At 31.0% G+C, this 27,688-nt stretch overlaps 1 protein-coding gene across 1 annotated transcript in view; it reads left to right on the forward strand.

Annotated features, from left to right (window-relative positions):
• LOC129216377 (proteasome activator complex subunit 4-like) overlaps positions 1-27,688 on the forward strand; it is a 119,294-nt gene that overhangs the window by 38,490 nt on the left and 53,116 nt on the right. Inside the window, 14 exon segments of the mRNA XM_054850592.1 lie at positions 2,582-2,671; positions 2,876-2,940; positions 3,515-3,668; positions 4,406-4,504; positions 4,601-4,738; positions 4,926-5,147; positions 7,338-7,495; positions 11,857-11,949; positions 16,547-16,602; positions 17,219-17,281; positions 17,854-17,909; positions 19,503-19,601; positions 22,365-22,427; positions 25,073-25,168. Of these exon segments, the coding sequence (XP_054706567.1) occupies positions 2,582-2,671; positions 2,876-2,940; positions 3,515-3,668; positions 4,406-4,504; positions 4,601-4,738; positions 4,926-5,147; positions 7,338-7,495; positions 11,857-11,949; positions 16,547-16,602; positions 17,219-17,281; positions 17,854-17,909; positions 19,503-19,601; positions 22,365-22,427; positions 25,073-25,168 (1,452 nt within the window).

Raw genomic sequence — 27,688 nt, forward strand, 5'->3', positions numbered from 1 at the left:
CCCACATTTCCCCTAAAAAAGTCAAAAAAACATTTCTTTTTAAAAACCCAGCTTTAGTTGGGTTTTTTTGGGTTTTATTTAAAAAAAAACCAAAAAACCCTGGGTCCATGGGCTTTTTTTAAAAAAACCCGGGTTTTTGCCAACCCTGTCTTTGAGACATGAATTTCTGCTCTTTCAACCTATTTGATCTATAACTTCTGATGTTCCTTTCATGTGGATGTTTCTTTCATGCTGTACTTATGTGAAAAAAACTTTGTTTGAGAAGGAAAAATAAAAAAACAAAGCACATGAGTTTGAAATTAGCCGGAAACATTTTGCTTTTCTTGCTAATATGAAATAAAATTTTTCGAAAAATACTAAAGAGTAAAAATATTTTTCTTATACCCATTTTGGAATGAGTGCAAAATTTTTTTTGTCGCTTTCCACAAAGTGAAAGACAGAGCTAAAATAAACTGCAGAATATTTCCACTTTAATAAATAGAATGCCCTTCTACAGTATTATATAAAATTTTCTGCTTAGTGTAATCTGCAATGTTTTGAAAGTTAATTTCCTAAAATTAAAAATGCTTGCACTAAAACTTAAATTCTTATTAAAAATTTAGAATGTGGTGTTATCCTGCAGATTAAAGTACATTGATTAATATTCCATGTTTTAAAACGATTTGTGGACACGATGGAAGGAATCCACGGCTATGTTTAGTGTGAAAATGTGGGGAAATTTTTTAATGAGCTTCTTGCTGGAAAGTTTTTTCAAAAAACATTTTACGAGATTTTTATCAGATTCTGTAGACCAGTCTTTTGTAAAAATATTTGTGAACAGCAGGGATGTGCCAGCTGCGCCAATCGCCGATCCTGCGCCAAACTGCTCCAAAAGACCCCCAAATGAACTTTTCTGCACCAAAATTGGACAAACTTGCACCAAATCTGCAATTTTGCATTTAATGTTGTGTTTCCTTTAGCATATTTGGCAGCTTTGGCAGAATATCATCAAGTTTATGCATTTGGAGCTTGGTTTTACGATTTTTTGGCTTAGTCCTTTTTTTTGCGCATTTCAAAATCCAATTGCATCCGCTTTTGAAAAACTCGATTGTTTTAATTTTTTATGTGATTCTGTTCCTTTGACAAGAAAATTTTTGCACTGATCATTATTTTCAACCTTTGTTATCTTTTGTTCTCAGTATATGAGGACTGGTAAATTCATTTTCTTGCCACGCCCACTTGAAAATGTCAATCCAGTTGCATCCAAATTGATTTAAGCAAATAGCATATGTAAAAATTAATATTGTTCACCAGTTTTTAATTTTGGGTTTCTTAAAAATTTTAGGACCGAAAATTAATCTCTAGTTTTGGTTGGAGACACTTAAGATAGCAAAAATCTGGGAATTCTAATGCTCTGGTGATGAATATGCAGACATTTAAAGTTCTCAAATTCAGGCATTTTTTTCCATATTCTTAGTGTATCTTAAAATTTTTATTTATTCAATTATCTATTTTTCTTTTTTCACATTTTTTTCATGTGTGTTTAAAAATTCCTTTTCTGTGACATCATTTCTCAAAATCATTTTTTCCCATTGTAATTTCATTATTAACTTTAATTAAATATCAAACAGTTAAAAATGAAAGGTTTTAATGTTGCCTTTGCTTGATCTTCAGATTTGTTAATCAAGTAGTTCAGTAGCTAAACATATATGCCAAGAAAAAAATTAAAATAATAAGAAAAAAAAATATCTAATTGCTCTTTAAAACTCACTTGTAACTTGTTGAGGTAAAGTTTTTAAATTCAACCATTCTTTTGTGCTTTTTTGCCTTTTTGAATATGTTTTATAAAAGCAAACAAATTTTAAAAATAAGTATCAAAGCACTCCAACTTAAATTTGCACTAAAGCAGTGGCAAAGTAAATGTGTGCACTAAATTTAAATCAAAAGAAGTGTAAGAAAAAAGTAGAGCAGGACAGGACTTGTCTTTTGTAAAATATTAGACAAAAAAAAAAAAAAAAAATAATAAGTGAGCTTCAATTTGAAGTTGTAGTTATGGTGTTTTTGCATACTTAGTCTCCTTTTTTATTATTTTATCATGTCATGTTTCTGTGTGTGAAACATACATAGTTGCTCTAAATTGATGCAAAATTTAAATTTTTGCTGTTGCAAACTGCTCCAAATTTGCAATTTAACTGCTCCAGGCTAATCCAAATTTGCAAATTTACTGCTCCAGACTGTTCCAAATTCACCGTTAAGCTGCTCCAAACTCGCCATTTTCCTGCTCCCAAGATTGCTCCAAAAGCGAGTTTTGGTCGGCACATCCCTGGAACAGCCCCTGTTTTGTTCAGTTTATAAAAAAGAAGGAAATTGACAATTCAATCACTAGTTAAGTCTTCTTTGTATGTTGTGAAAATATAGACTTTTTGTTGAATATTGCTGTGTTTCAAAAATGGCATAGAAATCCAATGTTAATTGATACGTGATAGTTATAGTACTAATGTTCTAAAATATGATGTAATTCTATTTTTAGCTGTGTTACAAATGAAAGCTATTTTTATAATTATTTTGTCTCTGTTAAAAATGCATTACTTTTTTTTCATAGGTTACTTTTCAATTTATATCCACTTTTGTGACTCTGGTTTTACTAGTTGACTGTTCAAGTGCTGCAGAATCAAATCCTGATCTTCCGCCAGTAAGTATATTATAAAAATTAAAAAAAAAAAATCATATTTTTTAAGATGTTCATGCAAAGTGAAGTTTTTCCATCTTGTTGGGAAAATTTAGGCTGTATTTTAAGCTTCTGCAGATTTTCTACTGTTTATAGTTATGTTTTTCTTTGTCTGAAAAAACAAAGGGAAAAGTCTTTGTTTTTTAAAAGCTTATTCAATTCTTATAGAATGTGCAAGAACTATGTCTAGCCACTGCTGCATTTGAAGATTTTGTTTTGCAATTCATGGATAGGCAAGTAATTTTTCAAAATTATTAATTTAAAATTTCAAGTTTATTTGTCTTTGCCATTATATATATATAAAAAAGATATTTAGACGATAATAAATTAATGAATATTAAAAATAAAATACGGTAGACGAAGAAGGGAGAAGGGAGTCATAAGATGCCTTTCCAAAAGCCCTTGAGCAAGCAATTCACTGTTATGGAATGTTTCAAAGAATAATGCACTGAAAAAAAGTGCCAAAACAAAGATTTAGTACTTCAAGTTGTACGTTACTTTTTATAATTTTCATACTTACTTGTAATATATATATGCTATTTATTAAAATATTTTGATGTTTATTTAGCTTATTTCAAAAACTTTTTTGCCAGTAACGTTAGTTATTCAGTTTTAAGACAAATGTCAATTTAGAAAGGTAAAGCAAATTTCCTTGCTTAATCTAATACACCGCTTAATCAAGTAATATTTCTTAGAGCTGACGAGATTTTTGATTAGGCAGAGCCTGTATATCATTATTTGGCCCATTTTTATTTATGTTTCAACAGTTTGTTATGAATTTGTAATTACATTATTACTTTTTTTTAGATGCTTTGTATTAATTGAAAACAGTTGCCTAGATAATCCTAGCCGCCTGGATCGTGACTCGGAGCGTACAAATCCCGAAGAAAATTTTCTAGAAGTTGGATTAAATAGCACATTTGGAATTATAGTCTCTCAGAGCTCACCTGAAATATATGAGGTATGTGTTTTCAATTCCGTAACCCACAGTTTAGGTCTGAACAATTTTTCAAATTCAGAAATTAGGATTTCAGGTCAATGATCTGATTGTGATGGTCGATTTATTGAATAATAAAATTAATCACAATTTTTTCCCCAAGAATCCATTACATATATATGTGTATTAAATTATTATATTGTAATGCAAACTAAACCGATTCTAAGAAGCAAGTGTTTTTAAATATACATTTAATCATGTCTTCGTTTTAACAAGTTTTAAGCAGTTTTTGTTTGTTTTAGCTATTATCTATTGAAGTGTCATGTTGTTTACTGTTTTTTTTTTTAAACTGTAATAGTAGTATGATAAGATGAAGTATAACGGGAGTAAAAGGTCTTTAAACTGAAATGTATAAGAAGTTACCCAGCTCTGTAGTTCTCATATGGGTACAGCATAGCATGAAAAATATTATAGAACATTCAATTTAAATAATTACATCTATGCAAATTAAACTTGAAAATATATACTTAAAAAAAAGTGCCTTTGTAACGTTTAACCTTTATAACGTTTTTTCCATCTTTAATTCCTACTCAACATTTAACTAGATTTCATTGTTTTCATGTTAAAGGAATACTGCATTTCTATTGTTTTTTCTTTTTGTTAATGCAATTGATGTTACTTTTTTAAAAATTAAATTAAAATTAATTATTGGTTTTTGCCCATTGTCTTATTTTGTTAAAATGAACTCTTATTTTATTTAGGTCATCCTTAGTAAACTCCATAATTTTATAACTACACACATTTTAGAAGTTAATGTGTCGGGAAAATATGCAGCTAACATGTGTCGTGCTGCATCTAAGGTGTGTATTTTTTTTCACTATATCAATTGATTTGTATATGTCAAAACATAGAATTACAATTAATATTACATATTTTTATCCATTTCTTTTGACTAGGTTAATCCAAAATTGTGTTTGAAAGCTTTTGTTCCTCATTTTACAAAACTCATATTGACGTTAACAGAAAATGACGATGTGTTAAATGAAGAAGTTTTGGATGATGAACTGTTGTTTAGTTTATTAGTTTTGTCTGAGGTACATTTTGCTGTTTTTCTTATTGATACTTTTAATTTGTTTTACAGTTTCATGATTTTGATAAAGGGGATAAAACTCATGAAACTGTTGCCTATTGTTTTTAATTATTTTCCTTAAAGATGTGAACTTTTTTCTTTATAAAATTAGTTAATTAATAAATAAATTTGATACTCGAATCTGATTTTAGGTAGTACGATCTGATGGTCAATATTTATTGGAGTATCACAAGATGATTGAAACTGTATTGGAAAGAACTTTGTATTTGAAGTGCAAGAAAGGTTATCGTTCAGCATGCCAGTTGTTGTTTTATGCCTTAAAAACTTATATTCAAAGTGTACCAAAAGAATCCCGCAGTGTTGCCAATGCATGGTCTCGCTATAGTCCGGAAGAAAAGTACAGATATCTTGACGTAAGACATACATTTTTTCATTGAATTTTAAATACAGTAAAACCCCTCCTATCGGACACCCCTTAAATGCGGACATCCTTCTTATGCGGACAATTTTTAATTCCTTGTTTCCAATGCAAATTAAACCCCTGTCCTGTGAACACCCCTTTATTGCGGACAAAACATTTTGTCCCGTTAATATCCGCATTAGAGGGTTTTTACTGTACATAGGATATTAATGTGAGCAACATCATGGAAATTTTTTTAAAAATCTCAACTTTTTCTCCAGAACTTCCTTATTTGTTTCTAAAGACTCCCTCTTTTTTGAGAGTAGACATTTTTCGCAGATGTTTCTTAAAGTTATTTCACCAAGTAGATTTCAGTTTAATCATGCAGTAGTTTTTCTAAGTGAGTCAGAATTCAAATACAGTCAGCCCCGCTTAAACGAATATCAATGGGTTCCAACATACCGTATTCGATTAAGCGAAATATTCGATTATTCGGGGATACGAGAAACCCATCTTTTGTGGCATTTTGCTGGTATTATATTCATTATTACTACGATAAATGGTAATGATTCTTCGTTACTTAAATATTGACCTGCATTTCACCAAAATTAAAATATTTAATATTTTTATGTAAATTATAAAAAAATTACACATGCATACTACATAAAGGAATACATAAAAACTTTACATTTACTTAGTTTCATTTTTTTCTGAAAGACCTCTTCCTCAGTTTTGTCTGCGTTTTGGTTTATTCTCAAAACCAGAGTTTGAGAAATCCCAAATTCTTTTGCAATATCCATCTGTCTTTTCTTATTTTAATTGGTTCCAAAACTTTTAACTTTACAACACATAAGCTTACATTGATCCTTTTTGCATTCATTTTATCACACAGTCAGTCCAAAGCAAAAGAAAAAAGAAAAAAAAAACAATCAACCGATTTAGGAAAAAGCCTTTCCATATTTTCCCACCTACAGAAACATGTCAAACCAAGTCTAACAATGTCATTGACAAATTGACTCTTTCAAAAACAAGAACTAATAAACAGTTCTGGGAATCACTTTTCTATACAGAAAGGAACCAAGTTTCTTGAGGCATTAGATGGGACGTGAACGACAGGACCAGAAACAGAGATCAAAGATCCTCCAGATAATCAGAAAATCCCCTGGAAGGGTTTTATTTGCATGTTTTGGAACCAATAATTTGTGAATATAAGCTATGTTTTGAGTGATCCTAGCACTCTTACCATTTCCATTACAAAATTCTTCATTTAAAATTTTAAAAGACACTTTTAATCATGACATAAACTATTTTAGAGTTTGAAATTAAGCTTCTGTTTGGGAAAATGGCAAGAGTTAGACAAAGAATACAAGTTTGAAAACAGAAACAGAAGTTATATCCTCTGACTACACTAGCTGTGGCTAGTGCGTAGCTTGTAAGCCTGTCAAGCCACAAGTCTATTCATTCATTAGTGTACAGATTCAATGCAACTCTTCAAGCCATTAATATTTTTTTGAGCTTTAAAGTTTTTGGATAATTTTGATTATGAATGTTTGTTGGACATTGCATTAGTCAGAAAAGTTTGATATGACTTCAATTTAATGATACTTGATTTAGCAATATCCTTAAATTAAGAAGAAATTTTCTTGGTCCAAACTTGATTTCATGAGCTGTATGCCTCTGAAATTTGTCTCTATTTTTGGTTTATTAATAGTGTTTGTTATTTATTCCCTTGATAGTTATTAAATCTGGGTTATATCTTAGGAACATAGAATTTAGAAGTTGTTTATTCTTTTTTATAGCGGAATCTGCCTAGCTATGTATGTACTTATCTGTATTAAATTCTTTTACACTTGTATCATATCTCAGCCAATCAGGTTTTAAGTTTTCAGGATTGGGGGAAAGGCATATACTTATATTTTATTAAAGTAATAAAATGCATACACATATTCATATATCAATACATTACATTCACAAATCTAGGGGGAACAATTGTCCCTCCTGTACCATCTTGAAGAGCCTGGTCGCAGAGGTATCTGCATTAAGAATCAAGCTATGTCCGTGAATATTATTCTGAATATCATTTCGATTCATTTGTAATTCAGTTTATGAAAACATGAATTTCTTGATAGTTGCGGGTAACTTCCCGTTGTAAATATGAGAAATCTTTTCTTCTTTTTTCTATTTATCTTCTTTCTTCTTGCAGGACTGGGGTGAACCTGGAGATATTAACAATCTTGGAGTAGAATACCATGTTCCTTCTGAAGATGAGTTAAAGGCCGTAAAATCTCTGCTGGAAAAATTCCTTTTTCCTGAACTTGATAAACTTCAAAAGTGGGCATCCAAAGAGCTTGTACTTTCAAGGTGTGAATATATGTATATGATTTATATATTTGTTATTTTCAGAAAATGTTTTGTGAGAATGAACTTCTTTCTCACTGTGCACAACTTTAATTTAACATTAATCTGGCGGTTAAAATGTTGTGCTCTTGCACTTAACAGTTATGACTGATTTTGACAGGCGATGAAAGAGTAAAATAATGCAAAAGAAAATAATATAATAATATTCTGCTGCACTAAATTTATGAGCTTCATCTGTCAAATAGTGCTACAAAATGCATTTCATCCTTGCAATGGAAATACAAATGTTGGTACAAGATTAATTTCTCCTGCTACAAAATTGTTTAAGTTCATGTAAAATAATTTTCTTTTAACAAAGTTGATCTAAATATTGTTTAACTTTTATATCTTTTTATTTCATTTTATATTACACTGTGTTGCAAAAAAAAAAAAAAAAAAAAAAAAAAAAACATAAAATGCTTCTGACACCATTCTTGCTGATTCTGATGTAAAATGACACCTTGAATCCAAATATGACCATCATTTTCTCCTATCACCACTTTTTGGGTGGCACACTGCCCCCATTGTTTACAGCTATACAAGTAATGATAAGCAATGGGGGTGGTGCATCCTCAGAAATATAACACAGGCCAACAAAAAAAAAAATTTTTTTTGGTACCTAGGATTTTATAACTAATTTAAGTTATATTTGGGCCGCTGAATCTAAATATGAAACCAGTTTTTCTCTATCAGATCTACTTTTTTAGATCAGTGATCATCTGATCACCCTTTTGATATTAATGAAGGCGACAGTGATTATGAGTGCATATCATTAATTCCTCAACGTTTCAACCAGGATGAGTTAAATGACCTCACCAGAGATCTCAACCAGTCAAAAGAAGCTGCTGAATTACTGGCATCCAGGTTGAACGACAAACATTTACTGGAACAAGGAACCAAAATCTCCTTTTACCGTACAACTTAAGGGTTTGCTACCCTTCGCTCAAGAAGACAATCTTGAATTTTGTCACGAAATTAAAGTGCTCCTGGTAACAATGTCTCTTCCAGAATATTTCCCAGATGATTGGCGCCTATTTATTGACAGCTCAAAGCGAAGTTTGAAATGAGCCCTTCTACACAATGGGAACAAATATGGTTTCATACCAATTGCTCACTCAACGAAAATAAAAGAATAAAACAGCATAGGTTTGGTCTTGGAGAAGATAAAGTATCATGAACATCAATAGGTGATTTGTGTGAACTTAAAAATGAACCTTCTTAAACCTTCTTCTCGGACAGCAAAGTGGCCACACCAAATATCCTTGCTTCTTGTGCCTCTGGGATAGCAGAGACAAAACACACCACTGGGTCAGAAAAGAGTGGCCTCAAAGGGAAAACATGGACGTTGGGAAAAAGAATATCATTAACGACCCCTTAGTTGCACGAGAGAAACTCATCTTTCCTCCACTGCATATCAAACTGGGCTTTATGAAGCAATTTGTAAAGGCTCTTGATAAGAATGGATCGTGCTTTGCAAATATAGGGGGGAAATGCCTCCTGCCTTCGTAAACTCGATGAATGAGGCTGAGCGAAAAGCATGGACTTCATTTCTTGCAGTTTCAGAAATTTTCTTTGCAAATGCAAAGCTGAAAACTGTGTTGAACTGGTAAACGAGATGCTAACAGTTTCAAATCCCTTGGGTGTAACATGAGCATTAAGGTGCACTATTTACACATCCACTTAGACCGTTTTCCTGACAATTTAGGAGACATCATTGAGGAAACAGGTGAAACATTTCACCAGGATATTAAAACTCTGGAGGACCGCTACCAAGGAAGATGGGATACGCACATGATAGCAGATTACTGCTGAAAGTTAAAAAGGGATTGTCCCATAATATATTCAAGAATGTCACGGAAAAGAAGCTTTCAAAGCTTTCAGTGAGTAGGTAATTTCATTGAGTACTATTTCCGTTTTCTTTGTTTATTATAAACATTCAAGAATGTCACGGAAAAGAAGCTTCAGAAGTGTTCAGTGAGTAGTTGGTTTCATCAATGATTTTTTCCCCTATCTTAGTAATATATCATTATTTTATCGTATAAAATTGGCATATTGTGTTTGTATGTATTTATTATTATATACAAGTATAATAATTTTGAATTTGACAATAAAAATCCGTGTTTAGTATATTTATTTAATCTATGGATTTAACTGTAAATAGTGTAACGTATATTTCACTAAAATGTTGTATCTCAGAAATTCGAGCTCCTAGGCAAAAACTAATGCCATATTTGAATTCAGGGCATCAAATTCATATGAAATCAACTCCAAATACCCCGGCACCAAAATGTGTGTTGGCCAGTGTAATAAAACATTAATGTTATTGTTACAGAATACTCAGGGCTCATTTTCCTCCTACTTTTTCCTATTTTTTTTTTGCTTGAATCTTCTTCAGAAGATGTTCAAATTTGCTGTAATTTCAAAAGTATTGCTTTGATAAACTTAAATTATCGGAAAATATTACTTAGAAAAATTATTTCTATATTTCTGTTGTATGATTACATTTCTGACTAGTTATTTTATCTTTCTAACTATTCAGTTTTACTACACAAGTCATTAAAGAAACAGAAACATGTTTTGAGTACAATCATTAGTTTATGACTTAGTTGAATACAATTGCATCTTTGTGCAGAATAACAAACAAGCAAAGTAAAAAAAAAAAAAAAAATATATATATATATATATAATTATATATATATATATATATATATATATATATATATATATATATATATATATATATATATATATAATTATATATATATATATATATATATATAATTATATATATATATATATATATATATATATATATATATATATATATATATATATATATATATATATATATATATATAATTATATATATATATATATATATATATATATATATATATATATATATATATGTATATAATTATATATCTACATACCAAATTTCAACTTTCTAGGACATAATGTTTGAGTTATGCGACATACATACGCACATACAGACTTCTTGAGAAAACTTGTAATTAACTCGGGGAAACGTCAAAATGGATATTTTGGGCGCCTATACGTTCTTAGGCACTTATCCACGTGTGGTCGGGTCAAAAAAAAAAAACTCAACCTTCATTCAGGGGTGAGTAAAATGGAAATAAAGATCGATTTTTGAGTGAAAATTTTTTTGCGAATACAATACTTCCTTTTTTGTAAAAGGAAGTAAAAATGCTACTTCAAAATTCAGTTTTTTATATAATTATATATATATATATGTATAAAATGTGTACAAATATACAGACTTGTAAATACTTGTAAATTAATTCATTTCAGAAAAACTAAATTTTTAGACAGTAAATTTACAAAAAAAAAAAAAAAAAAAACTGAATTTTGAAGTAGCATTTTTACTTCCTTTTACAAAAAAGGAAATATTGTATTCGCAAAAAAATTTTCACTCAAAAATCGATCTTTATTTCCATTTTACTCACCCCTGAATGAAGGTTGAGTTTTTTTTTTTTGACCCGACCACACGTGGATAAGTGCCTAAGAACGTATAGGCGCCCCAAAATATCCATTTTGACGTTTCCCCGAGTTAATTACAAGTTTTCTCAAGAAGTCTGTATGTGCGTATGTATGTCGCATAACTCAAGAACTGTATGTCCTAGAAAGTTGAAATTTGGTATGTAGACTCTTAGTGGGGTCTAGTTGTGCACCTCCCCTTTTGGTTGCATTTGGGTGTTTCTAAAGGGGTCTTTGGCACCTCTTTGGGGGGAAATCATTGTTTATTTTGATTCAAACTCAAGTGTTGTTATAATTTGTCAGACACTTGGCAATATATCACCAGTCTTTTGGTCGCCACCTTGGCGACAAATTTGACGATTTTTTTTAATTTTAAATCTGGTTTCAATTTGGCTACTGTTGCTGACATTTAGAGCTATTGAATACTATTACAATAATAATAATACAAATAAGCTACAACTATTGAATCACATTAAAAAAGCAATAATAGAGAAATAACATTAAATTGGTGTAAAAGGAAGTCATGTGATGCACACATCAGCTCATTTAAAATTAGAATAGCTTTTATCGTTGTACAGTAAAACCCCTCCTAATGGACATCCTTCTTATGCGGACAATTTTTAATTCCCTAGTTCCAATGCAAATAACATTATTAAACCCCTGTCCTACAGACACCTCCCAATTGCGAACAAAAAAAAATTGTCCCGTTAGTGTCCGCATTAGAGGGATTTTACTGTATATTGTTTAAAAATTCTTGAGCTATAAAAATTGTAATCTCAAAGTAGTTGTGATTAAAATCATTATTCTCTTTCCGTAACTTTGTTTAGGGACTCTGTGCAGCAATCGCTCAACATTGTGTTGCACTGTCTTGTTGGTGCTTCTGAAGCTTTACCTCTATGGCCTGCAGAACAGTTGCCACGGTATGTATGTTTTGAATAAAAATAGCATGTTTTGAATAAAAGTAGAGATGCTCCGAACATTTGGTTGGTATTTCGTATGCTGCATATTCGGCAGACAAACTGAATATTCGGTTCGGCCGAATACTCTAATATTCAGCTACTGAATAGTAAACAAATTTGAATGTTTAACAATTGGTAAAATGAATGAAAGTTGTTGTACAGTTCCATAGTGCAACTAATATTAGCTCATTCCATAGTACAACTATTATTATCTCATTCAAAGTAACTTTAATGAAAGAAGCACCTAATTTAAAATTTTTTGCATTTTAGTTTTTCTTAAATCTTATGACACTTGGTATAACAAACTCATAATATTAAGTGCTCATAACCAGGTAAAGTCAACTAAATGCTAATTCTTCAGAAGCTATAATAATAATTATAATGAAATATCATTTTACAAATTATTAGAAAAGTGATTAATAATTTACAAAGGAAACCTGTCAAATTTTAAATTTCATATTTTAAGTTTCCAAGTTTTACACCAGATGAAATACAGTCAAAGCTCCATATATCAAACTTCCACATATCGAAATTTTCTATGTATATATCGAAATCCCAGCAAGTGGCGGATACAGCCGGCGGGCAACCGGGCATTTGCTCGGTTGGCTGGTCATGCTTTGGGCTGATCAACTAACAGCAAAGTCTTTTGGGCCTGTCTACAAACAGCAAAATGTAAATTTTGTGCGCATGTGTTTAGAATAAGTAAATATTATTCTCGTCAGCTTGTTCTCGTGGTCATGGCAATCTGACAAATCATGGTGAGCCGATCTTGCTTCAGGCCGATCAATTAACAGAAAAGTCTTTCAAGCCTGTCTACTAAGAGCAAAATGTAAATTTTGCGCGCATGTGTTTAGAACAACGCAAATTCGCAAAACACAGCTTCAGCTCCTCTTTACGCATGGGCTAAAGCTTGCGGGTGGAGAGAGGCAGGGCTATCACCAAGAGGGGGGGGGGGATTTCTGAAATGGGGCTGCCCAGGGCCTGATCACCACACAGGCTGCCTAGACCTGGGACCCCATGCTCCTAAGGGGCCCCACATTTTTGCATAGCATTGCAACAATATGAAAAATACATGTATTTTTTAAAAAAAAAAAAAATGAATTATTAATTGGAAAAAAACTTCTTTAAAGGGGAATTTTTAATCATTCTGCCAGTAACGAATAAGTGATTTATACATAGTTGTGTGATTAGACAAAGAAGCTTCCAAAAGTGCATTCATGCTTAAAAAATATAAATCAAACACTGGGGGCCTCCAAATTAATGTGGGCCTAGGGCCTCACTTTTAGTTAGTCAGGCCCTGGGGCTGCCAATATATTTTTAGTGGTGTAATAAAAAATAAATGAATAAATTAAAGAAAAAAAACAGAAACCTTAGCGGCCGTAAAAAGTTGAAATACTTTTGCTCTCTTTGATGCTTTCATTTATAAATGACAATTCACAATTGCTATAAAATGAAACTTACAACAAGGGCCGACGTGAGGTCATGTCAGCTTAATTGGAGAATAGGAGCCCGGCTCGGAATTGAACTCCTGCAGAGGGTAAAATATCCTAATGGTGAAAGGTGTAGAAGGGGACCTGTGAAAAAATTGACCTATGTCATTTTTTCCCGGATATGCTTTTGCTCTTGGCGACCCTGTCTATAACAATTAGAATTAAATCAAAATATTTTTCCGGTAAAATTATTTTAAAAAATGCAATCTTAAAATACCATTGAGGAGTATGAAAGACTCTACATTATTAAGATTTTCAAATCAAAGGTCAAAGGTCGCCGAAATGCTTATTTCAAACATTTTTTGACGAAACATAATGTATTCTGTACGCTGTACAAACTCACTGTTTCAGTCCCCTCAGTTTAAAAAGAAAATAAGTTGATAAAAACCAATGTTGAAAGAATTTCGGTGGTCCCCAGAACCTCTCCCCCCTTCCTAATATCATCAAAGACCGTGTAAAATTTAAATTTTTGACTTCAATTTTGAATAACTTCATAAGAGATCAGCCGAATCCACTCCTGCCATAACATGGAAAATTTGCTGGAGGAAAGTACTCGAACCTCTCCCATTTTTTTTTTTAACATTCCCAAAGATGGTCTAAAACTTTTTTAACTAACAGTATCAACAATTTTTTGCAAAAGTACCCCATCCCCTCCCCTCTTTCAGCATCATCAATGAAGAACGTTTTAAATCTCGTTTTTAGTGCTTGAATTTCGAAAATTTTCCGGGTGAGCCTCCTGAAAACTCTTTTTCCTAACACCGTTGAAGATTAGCAAAATTTTCGTTTTGGGACTTAACTTTCGAGTAACTGTCAGTGCCCTAGTCTTTACCAAAAAAGACTTTTAAGACTTCAATTTGAAAATTTTCTGGTGGATGGCCTCTGAATCTGTCTCGACTTAAAATCACCAAAGATCTTAAACGGCGTTTTCAGAGCTAATATATATTTTTTGAATTTCAGAGGAGAGCCCTTGGAACCGCTCTTCATACCATATACTTGAAGATAATTTAAAATTCTGTTTATGGATTTCCACTTCCGAAAAATTGCAGCAGGAGGAACTCTGATCCTACGTTCCCCTAACATCACCAAATATTGTCTAAAATTGAGTTTTTAAGACTACAATATCAAACATTTTCCGGGGAGAGGCCCCTCTAATTCAGACTCAATGTTAATCTTTTCATTAAGTTTATATTGTTATTACTTTAATGACTCCCAGAAGCCATAAAGCTAAGTCCACTCTCTCTCTCTCTTTGTATTGATACATGCGTTTGAAAAAAAAAATAAGGGGCTGCCAAACTCGTACTTGACCCCTCCCACCAGGTCTTGGGGGTCGTCAGGGTATGGCAGTATAAAAAAAGGGAATGTTTATGACAGGGCCCAGTAATGTATGTTTGTGTCGAGGGACCCATCACATTCTAAGACGACCCTAGTCTTTCACCCGTGAACATCGCTAGATCAGTTTTGATATAACAGGACAATTAAGTTACTTGTTATGACTGCAGAAAAGGTCATACTAGCCAAACAGTGTTATCATTACGGAAAAATTCAAGTTCCGGGCATTATAAAAATACTTAAATGGATAATTACAATCACAATTTTCTCCCAAAATAAGGTTTAGCTAATACTTTATCAATTTGTTCACCATTAAAGCGCAGAAGTGTTCCTATCTGTTAAATTTTGTTTAAATAAAACATATTTAGTTGTTAAGCATAATTTCCTCATATTTAAGTGATATCCCAATCGTTAGGTAAAATTTAATATCTATAAGAGCTATAGTGCCGCTACATCTCCTAATGCCATTTTCAACCCACTGGTCCCAGCAAATTTCCATATCCATTACTTAGAAAAGTTGTTTCTATATATCGAAAAAAACCTCTATGTATCGCAATTTTTTTCCAGACATTCATGTATTTTTTTTTTCAACTTTAGATTGTTTGTCTCGTGAAGAATGAAAGTTAGGGGAGAAAATAATGTCCACTAACGATTGCTATGAAACCTCACATGAAATCTAGGGTTGAGGTAGATAGGTGTTGTTCCGTTTTGGAGTTCTTAAATTCCCTCAAGTTTATTTCAAATCTTAGTTACAACCTGTAATGCAGTAAAATCAATTTCAAATTATCCATTTTTCAGTTGATTATCATTCCTAGTTTTTTTTAGCTTCAGTGAAAGTCATTCAAGTTAAGTTAGATTGATTTTTTTTATTTTTCTCTCAATTACATTGTCAAAACGAAAATTCCCTAATGCTGCGGATCAAGTTGAATAGCCGTAGATGAAAGATGTATGAAGGCCCAACAGTGTCCTTTCTAGTAAATTTAGTATTTTCGCAAGCAGAGTTTCTGATATTATGAGAAATTAGAAAACCGTAATAAAAGTACTGAAACTTAGAGTAAACACTCTCAAAAACATGAAAGGGCATTACAGTTGGCCAAAATTAGCTTTAGTTTTAATGGTTTTAGGAGCTTTTTATGATAAACTAAGATCGTTTCTACATATAAAAATTTCTATATATCGGATTTTTTTTTGGGAATTTGCTACTTCGATATATGGAGGTCCCAATATATTAAATATTGTTTGGAAACAGTGAAATTAAATTTATCATTGTTATCAAGGTATAATAATGGTAAATTATAGTTCAGGAACATTAGACATAAGTTACTTTATTTATAACATGTTAACATATAAAATCATGACTTAGTATCAGAAAAGAAACTAATGATACATTTAAAGTAAACATAAATCAATTTGCTTTTGGAATGAGTTATTTTATTTTTTATATGTAATTGATAATTATACTTTTAATGTAGATAAATTTTAGATGGTAAATGGAAGTGCATTTACATTTCACGTAAGGCGCAAAATAGATAACATTCTAGATTTTAAGTTAGAATAAAATAAAAATACAAATATTATAGTTAAAGAATTTTAGTCGGATATTCAGTGTTCGGCGGAATATTTGGTTGGAATTTAAACCAAATATTTGGTATTTGGTAAAATATGGTATTCTGTGCATCTCTACTAAAAATTTTCCATTTTTTAAAAAATGATATTAAAATATTGTGTTAATTATTTAGACATGATTCGTCATTACCAGTATACTCTCCTGTTCCATTAGATTGTGGAAACAAAGGTAAGAATGATATTTGTTTGTATTTGTAATAAGAAACTTCATTAATGTAACAATATTTGAAAGTTTTTTGTTATATATTTTTAACATTTTGCATTCTAGTCTAAAAATAGCAAGCTTAATATTGGAAAAATAAATACAAAAATTACTTAGTTTTACACTTTTCACTTAATTTAAAATAATAAATTACATGTGTTAACCAGCAATATACTCGATCATTGAATTCGCTATCATATGTATGTTGATATAGAAAAACTTGTGCATGTGAAATGAACAAATTTTGCTTCAATTACACTCCTATTCAAATTGCAGTATCAACAATCACCAGGTTAGCGCAAAATGATTCCTGTATTAAAGGTCTATGATGAAATCATTATTTAAAGGTGTCCACTGTCCAGTAGATAAAAGTGTTGTTTTGCTAAAACTTCACTTTATTTTTTTTTCTAATGATAACCTTAACAATTTTATAATTAAACATATCCTTAACAATTTTATAATTTTATAATTAAATCTGTGTAAGTATTTCAATCTCTAAAAAATGTAATTACAACAACAGATAACGAGATTTTGATTCACATAAGCTAATTGCATTTAACTTCATCATGTATTTTATTTTCAGAAATTGATTTTGATGGGAAAAATGTACGTTTGCTCATTTGTGATGTCATGCGTAAAGTATTAAGTAAGTATGTTGTACGCATTTACACAAGCTGTTTCTTATTTAAATACAAAGTTTACTAATTGAGTGTTGAGCAATTGTTTTGTAAAGATAAAGAAAAAACAATGATTTTTTTTTTGGTGCTACTCTAGAATTCCATTTATCTGATCAAGTTTTTATCCATTTAATTTAACTATAAACGTACAATACAACATGAATTCTTTGTAAACAACAAAAATATTACTATTATATGATTTATGTTTATGATTGTCCTAAAAAGTCTTTAAATTTTGTCTTCATTGTTTGCTTAGTTTCTTTTTTGCTCCGTTCTAATCATTGATCTTCCAATGATTACAAGTTTTGTGTTTTCATAAATTGCAGTCAAACAATCAAATATTTTTAGCAAATGGTTTTTATTTGCAATTTTCAGTGACCTATTTTTATTAAAGAAATTATGTACTAAAAATTTCCTATAATTTATCTGAACTGAGCCTTAAGTTCTTGTTTCTTTCCTACTGTTCAACAATTTCAACAATGACAATGTTCTTACCGATGTTAGGTCTGTGTATACAAAAGTTTTTTATTTTCTTTTTTAGACCACATAACTGAATGTTGTGAAGACGATACTAAGTCACTTTTTCTTGTTATCAAAGTAAGTTACATTAATTTTAGTAGTAGTAAATTTAAATTTTGTGGATACTTGTATGAGATTACTATCTGAAGTTAAAACTCTATTCATGTGCAGTTGGACAAAGTTGCAAAATCCAGCAAAGAAGTTTGTTAAATAGAAAACTGAGTGTTTCTGCCTTTTATTTTAGAATACTTTGTTATTCAGAGCTGCATTTTAAAGTCGCTTTTTAAAAACTAAACTCTGTGCAACAACCCATGGAGGCTTTTCTCCGCACGCACCCCACCTCTTAGCCGTGGGCCTTAGGTTCCATCTCACGGGGGGGGGGGGGGGGGGGGGGGGGTCCGCGCAACCCATGGAGGCTAAGGCCTACTGTGTACACATCTCAGTTTTCTCCGCCAAGAGCTCTGCGGTGCAAGGCAAATGTTTTGGTTAGGTAGTGGGACCCCCCCCCCTCTCCCTCCTCCAGTGTTTATTTCTCAAGCACTTTTGGTATTTATTACATACACTTTTGGTATTTATTACATACACTTTTGGTATTTATTACATCAACCTACTGAAGGGATGAAGGGCTGAGTTCACCGTGTTTACCCCGGGAATTGAACCCGCGTCTGAAGCGCGAAGCATTACCACTAAGCCACTTTACTTCAAACTCACTTCTTAAGTACATTCAATTTATTTGCTGTTTCTGAGACTTGAACTTCCATGTCAGTTGGTGAGAAATCATCAAACTGCACAATGTTAACTGTGTATTACAAGTTAAAGAAGAAAACCAGCGATTTAGCTCAGTTTATGTATGTTGGTTTGTTACTTCCTTCTTTATTAATTACAATTGGAGTTTATATTGCTTAAAATCAAAACAAATGGTAGAAATCATGATGTATGTAAGTTTTAAATCTATAATTTTAAAATGCTCTAAAAGTGATTTAATGCTATCTATATATTTACATAAAACCGGCATGTGGAAGCTTAAAAAAGGCCTCATTACAACTCATTGAATGCCAACACTTGCAAACTGACCAATGATTGCAGCTAAAAATTCCTTTTTAGATCTAGCTGATTTGGCTCCATGTATGTTTCAAAAAGTTAATGAATCTTTCATAATATATGTATTTCTCTTAGTTTCCCAGAATTGTTTAAAAAAAAACCGATTGAACAACGCTTGTGATCAAGGCAGAAATAAGTGGATAGAAACGGATAAATTTTAAGTTGTTTACAGTATTCTAACAGTCACACACACACATGTATTTATATTTATTAATTAGTGGTAACATACTGTTGTTCGGGACCTATTGATTTACATAAGAAGCATCTATCCAAGTTTGTAATTCCTGTATTATAGAGTTAAGAAGGGTAATTGTGGCTAGGCTAAAAGCTTTAGTGATTAGTGAGTTAGCACTACAAGCTATGATTGCGCAACAATCTTAAGGGATTGTATTAGCAGCTCCGAGTTTTGGCGAGCAGGGAGCAGAACCCACTACTTGATTATATTTTATGAATTGCATATAAAAAAATTATATAACTTTATATGTAGTAAAATTATGTCATTTGTTTTTTGATCTGTTATTTTTATGGAAGTCTAAATTAATTATAACTGTTCACCTTTTGTATTTACAGCTTTATCACAGCTTGATGTTTAATTGGGGTGTAGAGAAAGATGATCTTGATGGTAGATTCAAAGCATTTCGTCTTGTAAAGAATGCTCTTGAAAATAAGGTAAATAGCCTAAAATTAATGTATGATGTTTTTCTCATGTTTTCTAATTTTGATTTGCTAATAATCATTCCAAGTATTTTCCATAGCTTCTGACCAGCAATTGCTTTTGCAATATTATTTCTTTTTAGTTTGTATTATTGTCCTCAGATATGAAATTTATGAAAGGCTAATTACTTATTAATTTTTAAAAGCAATACAATTCTTGATATCATTGTTTGCTTTTCTCCTTAAATTTGTGAAACCAAATTTTTCTTTCATCTTTTATAGTTAATTTATCTATAGTTGTGATTGAACACTCCCTCCTGAGTTAAAGTCATTTGTATTTGATCTTCAAAGCAACAGAGTATGCTTGCCAACTTTTCCATGTTTAATGATAGACATCTACTTTTAATTTTTTTAAAATTCATCTGGCTAAAAGACATATAATTTATTAATTTTATGTGATTTGCGTTTTTCTATGTTTTTTTTCCTACCATGGAGAATTTATTACTTTAACATACAACACTTCTGCAGAAACTAGTAAATTCACATTTGTGTGACTAATTTTTAAAGTAACCAATAATCCAAACATGCAATGAAACTTAGAGGGTATGCGGGACACTTAGCTGTTGTTACGGCTCGATCGTTCGAATCTTGAATGGGAGAAAAGAGTATTGTTTAAAACTGGAGTTGTTTATCATTCCTTTTTCTATTGAAAGGGAAATTATTTCAGGGAAAGAGCAAATGCATGTTACGAAAACTGGCTTCACAATTGCAGATTGCAAGGGTGTTTACAAATGCTACTAGGGGAGTAAGAAATAAAACATGTCCCTTTGGTTGAGAAACAGGACATGAAGTTTCTATTCTTCAATGTATTTTTTTTTTCATGCAAAGTTGAAGAGGGTTGGTTCAGAAGAAGAAAGAATTTAAAAGAATTCCTAGTTATCAGTTTTCCTGGATTTGGCTGTCTTGGTAATGTGATCTCAGATTATTTTCAGTTAAATATCTATAAAGAGAAAATAAAATATTCTGCCAATAGAAGAGAGATGAAAAATGCTGGATTTATCTAAATCCTTTGATGAAAAAAGTTAACATTGCTAAAAATATTAACATCCCATCAGTCACTCTTCGGATATTGATCAAGAGCAAACTTCATTGGAGACAGACAACAAAAATGTCACGAAATTTAGAAAATGCACTTTTACTGACTTAGATGAATGACTGTCTTTGTGGTTCAAATAGTGCTGTGAAAAAAAAAAAAAAAAAAAAAAAGTTGATTGATGCTGGAAAAAAAAAAGAATAATTAAAGAAGTTGGATTGATTCTAATATGCTAAAACATAATTGACGTCCTGAGAAACTTTCTAGCTCTTTTCTAGAAACTCTGATTGCTTGTCAAATCAAAAGGAATTGTTTATCAAACAAAAAATGTCAATCATCAAACTTTATCAGCAGTTCTTTTTCATTGAGATTATATGTAATCATACTGGATTAAATTAACTTCATTGAGTATACAGTAGAACTTTTTTATCCGGCCCTAGTTTATCTGGATATCTGTATTAAATTTGTAAATTTTTTTATGATTATATAGAAAATTTTAAATTATAGCAAGAGAGTAACTATAATTACGCTGAGCATTTGCTTTTTACTTTGATTAAATGTACAGCTCCTGCCTAAATTGGGCAATACATTATGGTAATCTAACAAACACGACTGCAGCTGAACCATAATGATAAAGCTTTAGAGGGACCGAGCTATATTCAAACGACACACATGTTTAAACTAAAAGACAGTGGACCGATTCATCTTTTTATATCTTTTAAACAACTCTTAAAGTAATATAGCAATAAAACATGTTTTTTTTTTGTCTTGAGCAGAAAGTTAGCTTATTGCTTTGCTTATTACCCATACTACCCGGATTATCCATATTGACTTTAGTCCCAGAATAACGGCACGGAACGAGGTTGTACTATATTAACTACAAAGTACGGACAAACAGATCAACGAAGTTGTATGTTTTATATTTTTATTTGGTTCATTTAAAATGTTTGCACTGCATGCACAACTCATAATTACTTGATTAAAATATAGATTAAATCTTCTTACCAAGAAAGCTGTCTTTTTCAACTTTTTTTTCCTGTTCTATCGACATTCGAGATTCAAAAGGATCAACTGTATGTAGATTAAAGTAGTGCTATAGATTAAGGTATGTGTTTTGTACCTACACACAGAGAATGTTTATGCAGAAACTATTTCTAGCTTGAAAACAGACTCAAATGAACCTATTTGTATAAAAAATATGCATTGTGCAAAATTCTATGTCTCATTGATCATTAATTTTATCAACCTAGAAATGGTTGAACAAGACCCCAGTAGATTTTTTTCAACAGGTTAGGGCGTGGTTCAAAAATAAATGATATAGTTTTCAGAATAAACTGATCTAAGATATACTGTTAAATCTAAATCAACAGCGAGAATTTCTAAAATAACATGCTAATACAATTTCATGCTACCTGTGGATTATATCCCAAAAAATGCAGTACAAATCTTCATTAGCTGAAATAAATTGTTTCACAAAATTTAAGTGTTGTCTCCTGAGAAATAATCGGCATACTTTCTTGAAAGTCTGCAATGCATGTCAACGTTGCAATGTCACATTGTTTCTGCTTCTGAGTACATGACTTTTAAAAAGGTATATTAGTATAAAGGATTTAATTTTCATAACGTTATATTAAAATTAAATGAAATATGTACTGAAAGCATTTAGTTTAATTTTTTTGTTTTAGCTATATGGGAAGAAAAAGCACATGCGCTCTCTGCTGATTGACAGAACTCATTTGCAACATGAGGTAAGAAAATTTATGTTTTATTATTTGGAGATGTACTTTGAATTTTGCTCATTAAAAGCAAGTTAGAGTTATTTTCTTATTGGTTTTGTTCTTATGTTCTTTAGGTTTAAATATTTTCTATTTTCTACAGAAATTGAGTTCAAAAATTGATGAAGTTATATTTAGTTTAATCCTTTGTAAAAAGAAAAAGCTATTAATTTATTGTAAGAAATTGATCTACAATAATGAAGTTTTTATTTGTGTTTGTCTTCTGAGTTCTCAATAAGACTATATCTTTCTATTACACCCAAACCTCTTTTTGTGCGGTCTTTTTTTTTTGTGCAATTTTTTTTTTTTTTTGCCAACTGTTTTTGTGTGGTGTATGAAAATTTCAATCTGATTGGATCTCAATTGATGATAGTATTTATAAAACGGACGAAGTTATTTGTAAAACAAACAAACTTTCTTTTATGCAGTCCCTATCCACTGCACAAAAAGAGGTTTGGGTGTATTTTATTTTCAAGAATTTTCTTCATTCTGCTAAAATGCAAACTGATATTTATAAACTCTGATTTAAAGCAGCGTTTCATGAATTGTGTTCTGCTGAACACTGGGGTTCCTTAGATATGGTGATGTCTTAAAGAACCCATTTCTTGTCAATGACTACTTTCAATCTACTACCTTCAACTACATCAGTACAACAATATGCGAGATAAGGATATCTAGTTCATCTTTGCATTTTTAATGAAAATCAATCCTCAATTGGAATTCTGATTGTGTTTAAAAGGTGAACATTCTCAATTGTCATGAAAGGCGGTGACACTTTTACCATGTGGCATAGGCAACATATATGTGCTCAACTTATGTGTCAACAAGAAATAAGTTCCACAGGAGACTTGATGCTAAACTTGACATGAAAATTTAACTTTCATACTCATCTCATTAACATATAAACTTTAAAATTATACTTTAACAATAAGCTTTAAGTTATGCTGAGAAATTTATTCTTGCATTAAAGCAAATGAACAGCTTTACTGTCAGAAAGAGCAAACAAACTACAGTTGGTTCTCTGTTTAACGATTTTCAAGGGACCACAAAAAATCCTCCTTAAGTAGAAAGCGTCCTTAAATAGAATGCTTTTTAACACTATAGTGGACCATCTGGGACCGTGAAAAAGCCGTCGTTTAATAGAGAAAGTCGTTAGAGAACCAACTGTATTATTGCTGGGTTGCTCTTATCTATGCCAGTGAAAAGTGTTTGATAAGTCCTGTGTTTATGTTTTATCCAATTACTATTACAAATTGCATAAACAAACAAATTGATGCTACTAAATAAGATTTAATATACAAATGAAGGGCCTTTCATAGTCAAAATAAATGGGAACTGATACTGAGGTGTTATGAAGCATAATATTTTTAACTTATATTTTCCTTCTGATTAAGATGTGCGAAGTAGAGTGTGCAATATTGATGGCGATGTTTTCGAAACATCAGTGTTCCTTCCATCAATGTTTTAGGGTTGATGTTGTTTCTCACATCAATGCTTTATATTTGAATGAAAAATAGCAAAAATATCCCCTGTGAAACAATGATTTAAAGTGTTTAATTATAATTTTCCCTTAAACATGATTTTTTATTGCCAAACAGTTTTATGCACTATAACTATTTGTATTTTGTGTTTTAAATATGCTATGATCAGTTCTCCCTAGTTCAAAGGAAAATAAGAACACCTATTTATTTTTTTGTTATTTTTTCCCGTAATTTCTCATTAGAAAACATTATTAATTCTCCAATTAGTTTGTATTGAAATCATTGAATTCCTCATTTTAAGTGTTTGTATTATTTGGTGAAAGATCAAAAAATGTTACAAAACTTTTCCTATTAGTTTCTTCCTATTTCAATATTTTTTATGTTAAATATATGCAAAAGTTATTTATTCCTTTGTATTACTTACTGTAATAGCATTTTTTTTTGGCGAGCCGTAATTTCCACAAAATGAAAATATCAGTGATTTTACGAGCTGCAAAGTTCACAAATTGCGTTTAAACAGAACCATAAATTGATTAGGTATCATTAAATTGAAATATTTTGCAAAGCCTAAATTTTTGTAATTACAACAGGCTCGAGAAAATAAATTCTTTTACAGTGAGTTGGAAATAAGATACTTCAAGTATATCACTAATATTGCTGTTATCTTAATTGGTTTTCTTTGACAGCTAAAACATCTTACTTATTAATTAATAAATAGAGCCTGTGAACTCACTTTACCTATAAAAGCTCAGGTTTGTATGTTAATATATATTAAAAGATTCGATATTTCAAAGGGTCAATGTTACAAAGCATCGATGTATTTTTGTCGATGTATCAATACCATGGATATTTAATTTTGAACATCAATATTTTATTATTGATGTTGAACTTGTGCAAAGACACAATTTGATGTCCAAGCTTTACTTGTTCATACAGCAACAGTTTTTATTTAAACAATTTTTGAAACTTTCCCAGGTTAAATACCAGAAAAGAGGAAGCTTTTAAAATTTTTTTATGATTAAGAACAAAAAGGAAGGAAATTTTTTGCATAATTTCAACCTATTATTATTCATCCTCAAATATTATTTTAAAAGCTGAACATTGTAAAAGTTTTTATTTTTTATATTTTTTTTCCAGTTGCGTCTTTCGGAAAAGTACAGACATTATTGTACTGAAGTTCACTATTTGCTCATGAAAGATCTTTTACAGTTATCTACAAGTCATTACAGTGAAGTAAGATCTGTTTAAATAGATTTTTTCTCCTTTTTTAGTTATGTTTTTCATATAATTCTTTTACTATAAGCTGATTGAAGTTTGTCTATGACGTTTTTGAATATTATAATTTGACTTCAAGCTTTGTAATGCCAATTTGTATAGGAGTGTACAAGTAGTTGAAAGAATTGCAATTCTTTTTCTTATTGCTTATTATTTATTTATCTATTTATGTATTTTTTTCTTGAATTTTTAGTGTGTATATGTGTTAAAAGTATTTTTTGTTTGGTAGTATGTAAGGTAACTCTTAAGTTGAATAAAATAATAATTGAATATTTTACACTCATTGCAACAGAACTATTTGAATATGAATATGTGATAGGTAATTATATCATGTTAATTTAACATTTGACATAAAGAAATATAGCACAGGGTTCGTACTCTCCTGGGAAACCGGGAAAACCTGGAATAGTCAGGGAAAATGACATAGGAATTTTTCAAATTTGCCCCCCAAAATTTTTTTACCCGGGAATTTTGTACCATGAAGCAATCTTAGAAATTCAAAAGACATTTGAATTTCTGGTTTATTATCTATTTTATGACACCATACATTAGACCATAGACTAAGCTCAGTAAATTAATACACAGTTCAGTCCAGGGGCGGCATTTCAGCATTTCATTTGGGGTGTCGAGTTTCTTAAATATGTATTGCAACAGTGAGGTCCCAAACACACATTAGCTAAGAGGAAGTGGTCATAAAATCGGTTTAGTATGAATAAAAAATAGTTTTTAGAAACAATTAAAATTTTGATTCACTTTTTAATAAGTTATCATACAAAACATCTCGATACTAAAGTTTTTATACCTTTTGGAAAAGGTTTATTGCATGATTTTTGGAACTCGGAAGAGTAGGGCGTCGTGTTACCAATCTATCAGTGCCCAGTGTCGTGCTATGTTGCCAGTACAGCTAAATAGAAAAGTTTTCTTTTTGCCTATTGTGCTTCAACAATAATTCTCTAACCTCCTGAGACATAAAAAAAATTTCTTTACTAGCTGAGCTGATTGGAATAATTAAAAAATAATTGAAGTAACACAAAGTTATGTATGAAAACACTTTATATATTGCTCTTCAAAATCACCCGGGCAACTTCAAAAATAGTGAGGGGTTTAATTTTTCATCATTGAATAATCTAGTCTCGTCGACGCTCTCAGCTTCAGTAAGATGTCATCTGCCTCCAGCTCTGTTATTCACGATTCCAGACTGATGATGAGTCCATAACAGGGACGAAACTGCAGTCTCTGGATGTGATAACTGGTCTGTCAGTTTATTGCTTGTAATTTTTCTTGCCTCATGATAAAAATTTTACTCATAATTGAAACATTTAATTTTTTGCTTTCAAAATCCAATACAGATAATATAGAGCCAAGAAAATAATTATCATCAAATCTTGTGTTGATTTCATTCGAAACTGAATCTATTACTTCATACAAGTATTAAAAAAACAATACTTGACTTCACATCACCATGTGGATTTTTGCCACTTTTTTTTTTTTGGATTGAACTGTGGTTTGAATAGTCAGAAAGTTAAGGGTAGCGGATTGAAGATGTTTTGATAGGATGAAATTTTTTAAAAACTTTCCTCAATACAAACAGATTGAATAAAAATTCAAACGAAGTCATACATGCTATAGGGCATGAGCTTTTCCACCATTGAAGGAATCATTTTGCAATAATTCTTCCAGTAGTCAAATCACTGCTTTGAAGTTACGGACAAATGTTTTTATGGTTTTAACACTTGAAGACCATCTTGTGTCACTCCGAGATTGCATAATTATAGAGCCCTATAAAAGGTATTTGTTCATATGTTTTTTTTTAATTCAATAACCACATGCATTTTTAAGAAGTTTCTATGAAAGCATATGATGCATGAGCGGCTGAAACGTGTTTCTAGCAGAAGAAAGCGATTAAGTCATTAAATAAATATACACTTAAAAAATGAGCATCAAAGTGAATGTAAAGCATCAAGGAATTTTCTTGTGAAAATCATGCAGCCACACCCCTTTGCACTTGCCTCTCATATTGGACATACCATCGATACACTGGGCACACAAGTATGAAATATTTAGCCTATATGAGGAAATGTCTTTTTTAGTCAAAATTAACCATGGTTCTCTATCAGTTTTTTATGTTTTAAAAAGGCAGGAAAATACTTCATGAATTTCTAAGTCATCGTCCAAATAATGAAAAACACTTTTTCTAGTCTGGGAATGTGTCGAGTTTCATCAAATACAGTGGGTCCCAAAAGTGTTCGTACACTTTGAAATTTTTTAGTAAAAACCAAAGTAACTCGAAACTGAATTCGAATATGAAGTCCAATATTTTTTCACATCATTCTTATGTCATTCTAAATACAAACCATTGGTTTCTTCAAAATATTGACGGATCTCCTTTTTGAAATGGGTCAGAAACTAAGAGACAGAGAAATAACATGCCACAAAAGTCATCGTACACTCAAATATTTTCGAATAAATTCATGATTA

Source organism: Uloborus diversus, chromosome 2, assembly GCF_026930045.1.
Source record: "Uloborus diversus isolate 005 chromosome 2, Udiv.v.3.1, whole genome shotgun sequence".
Lineage (NCBI taxonomy): Eukaryota > Metazoa > Arthropoda > Arachnida > Araneae > Uloboridae > Uloborus > Uloborus diversus.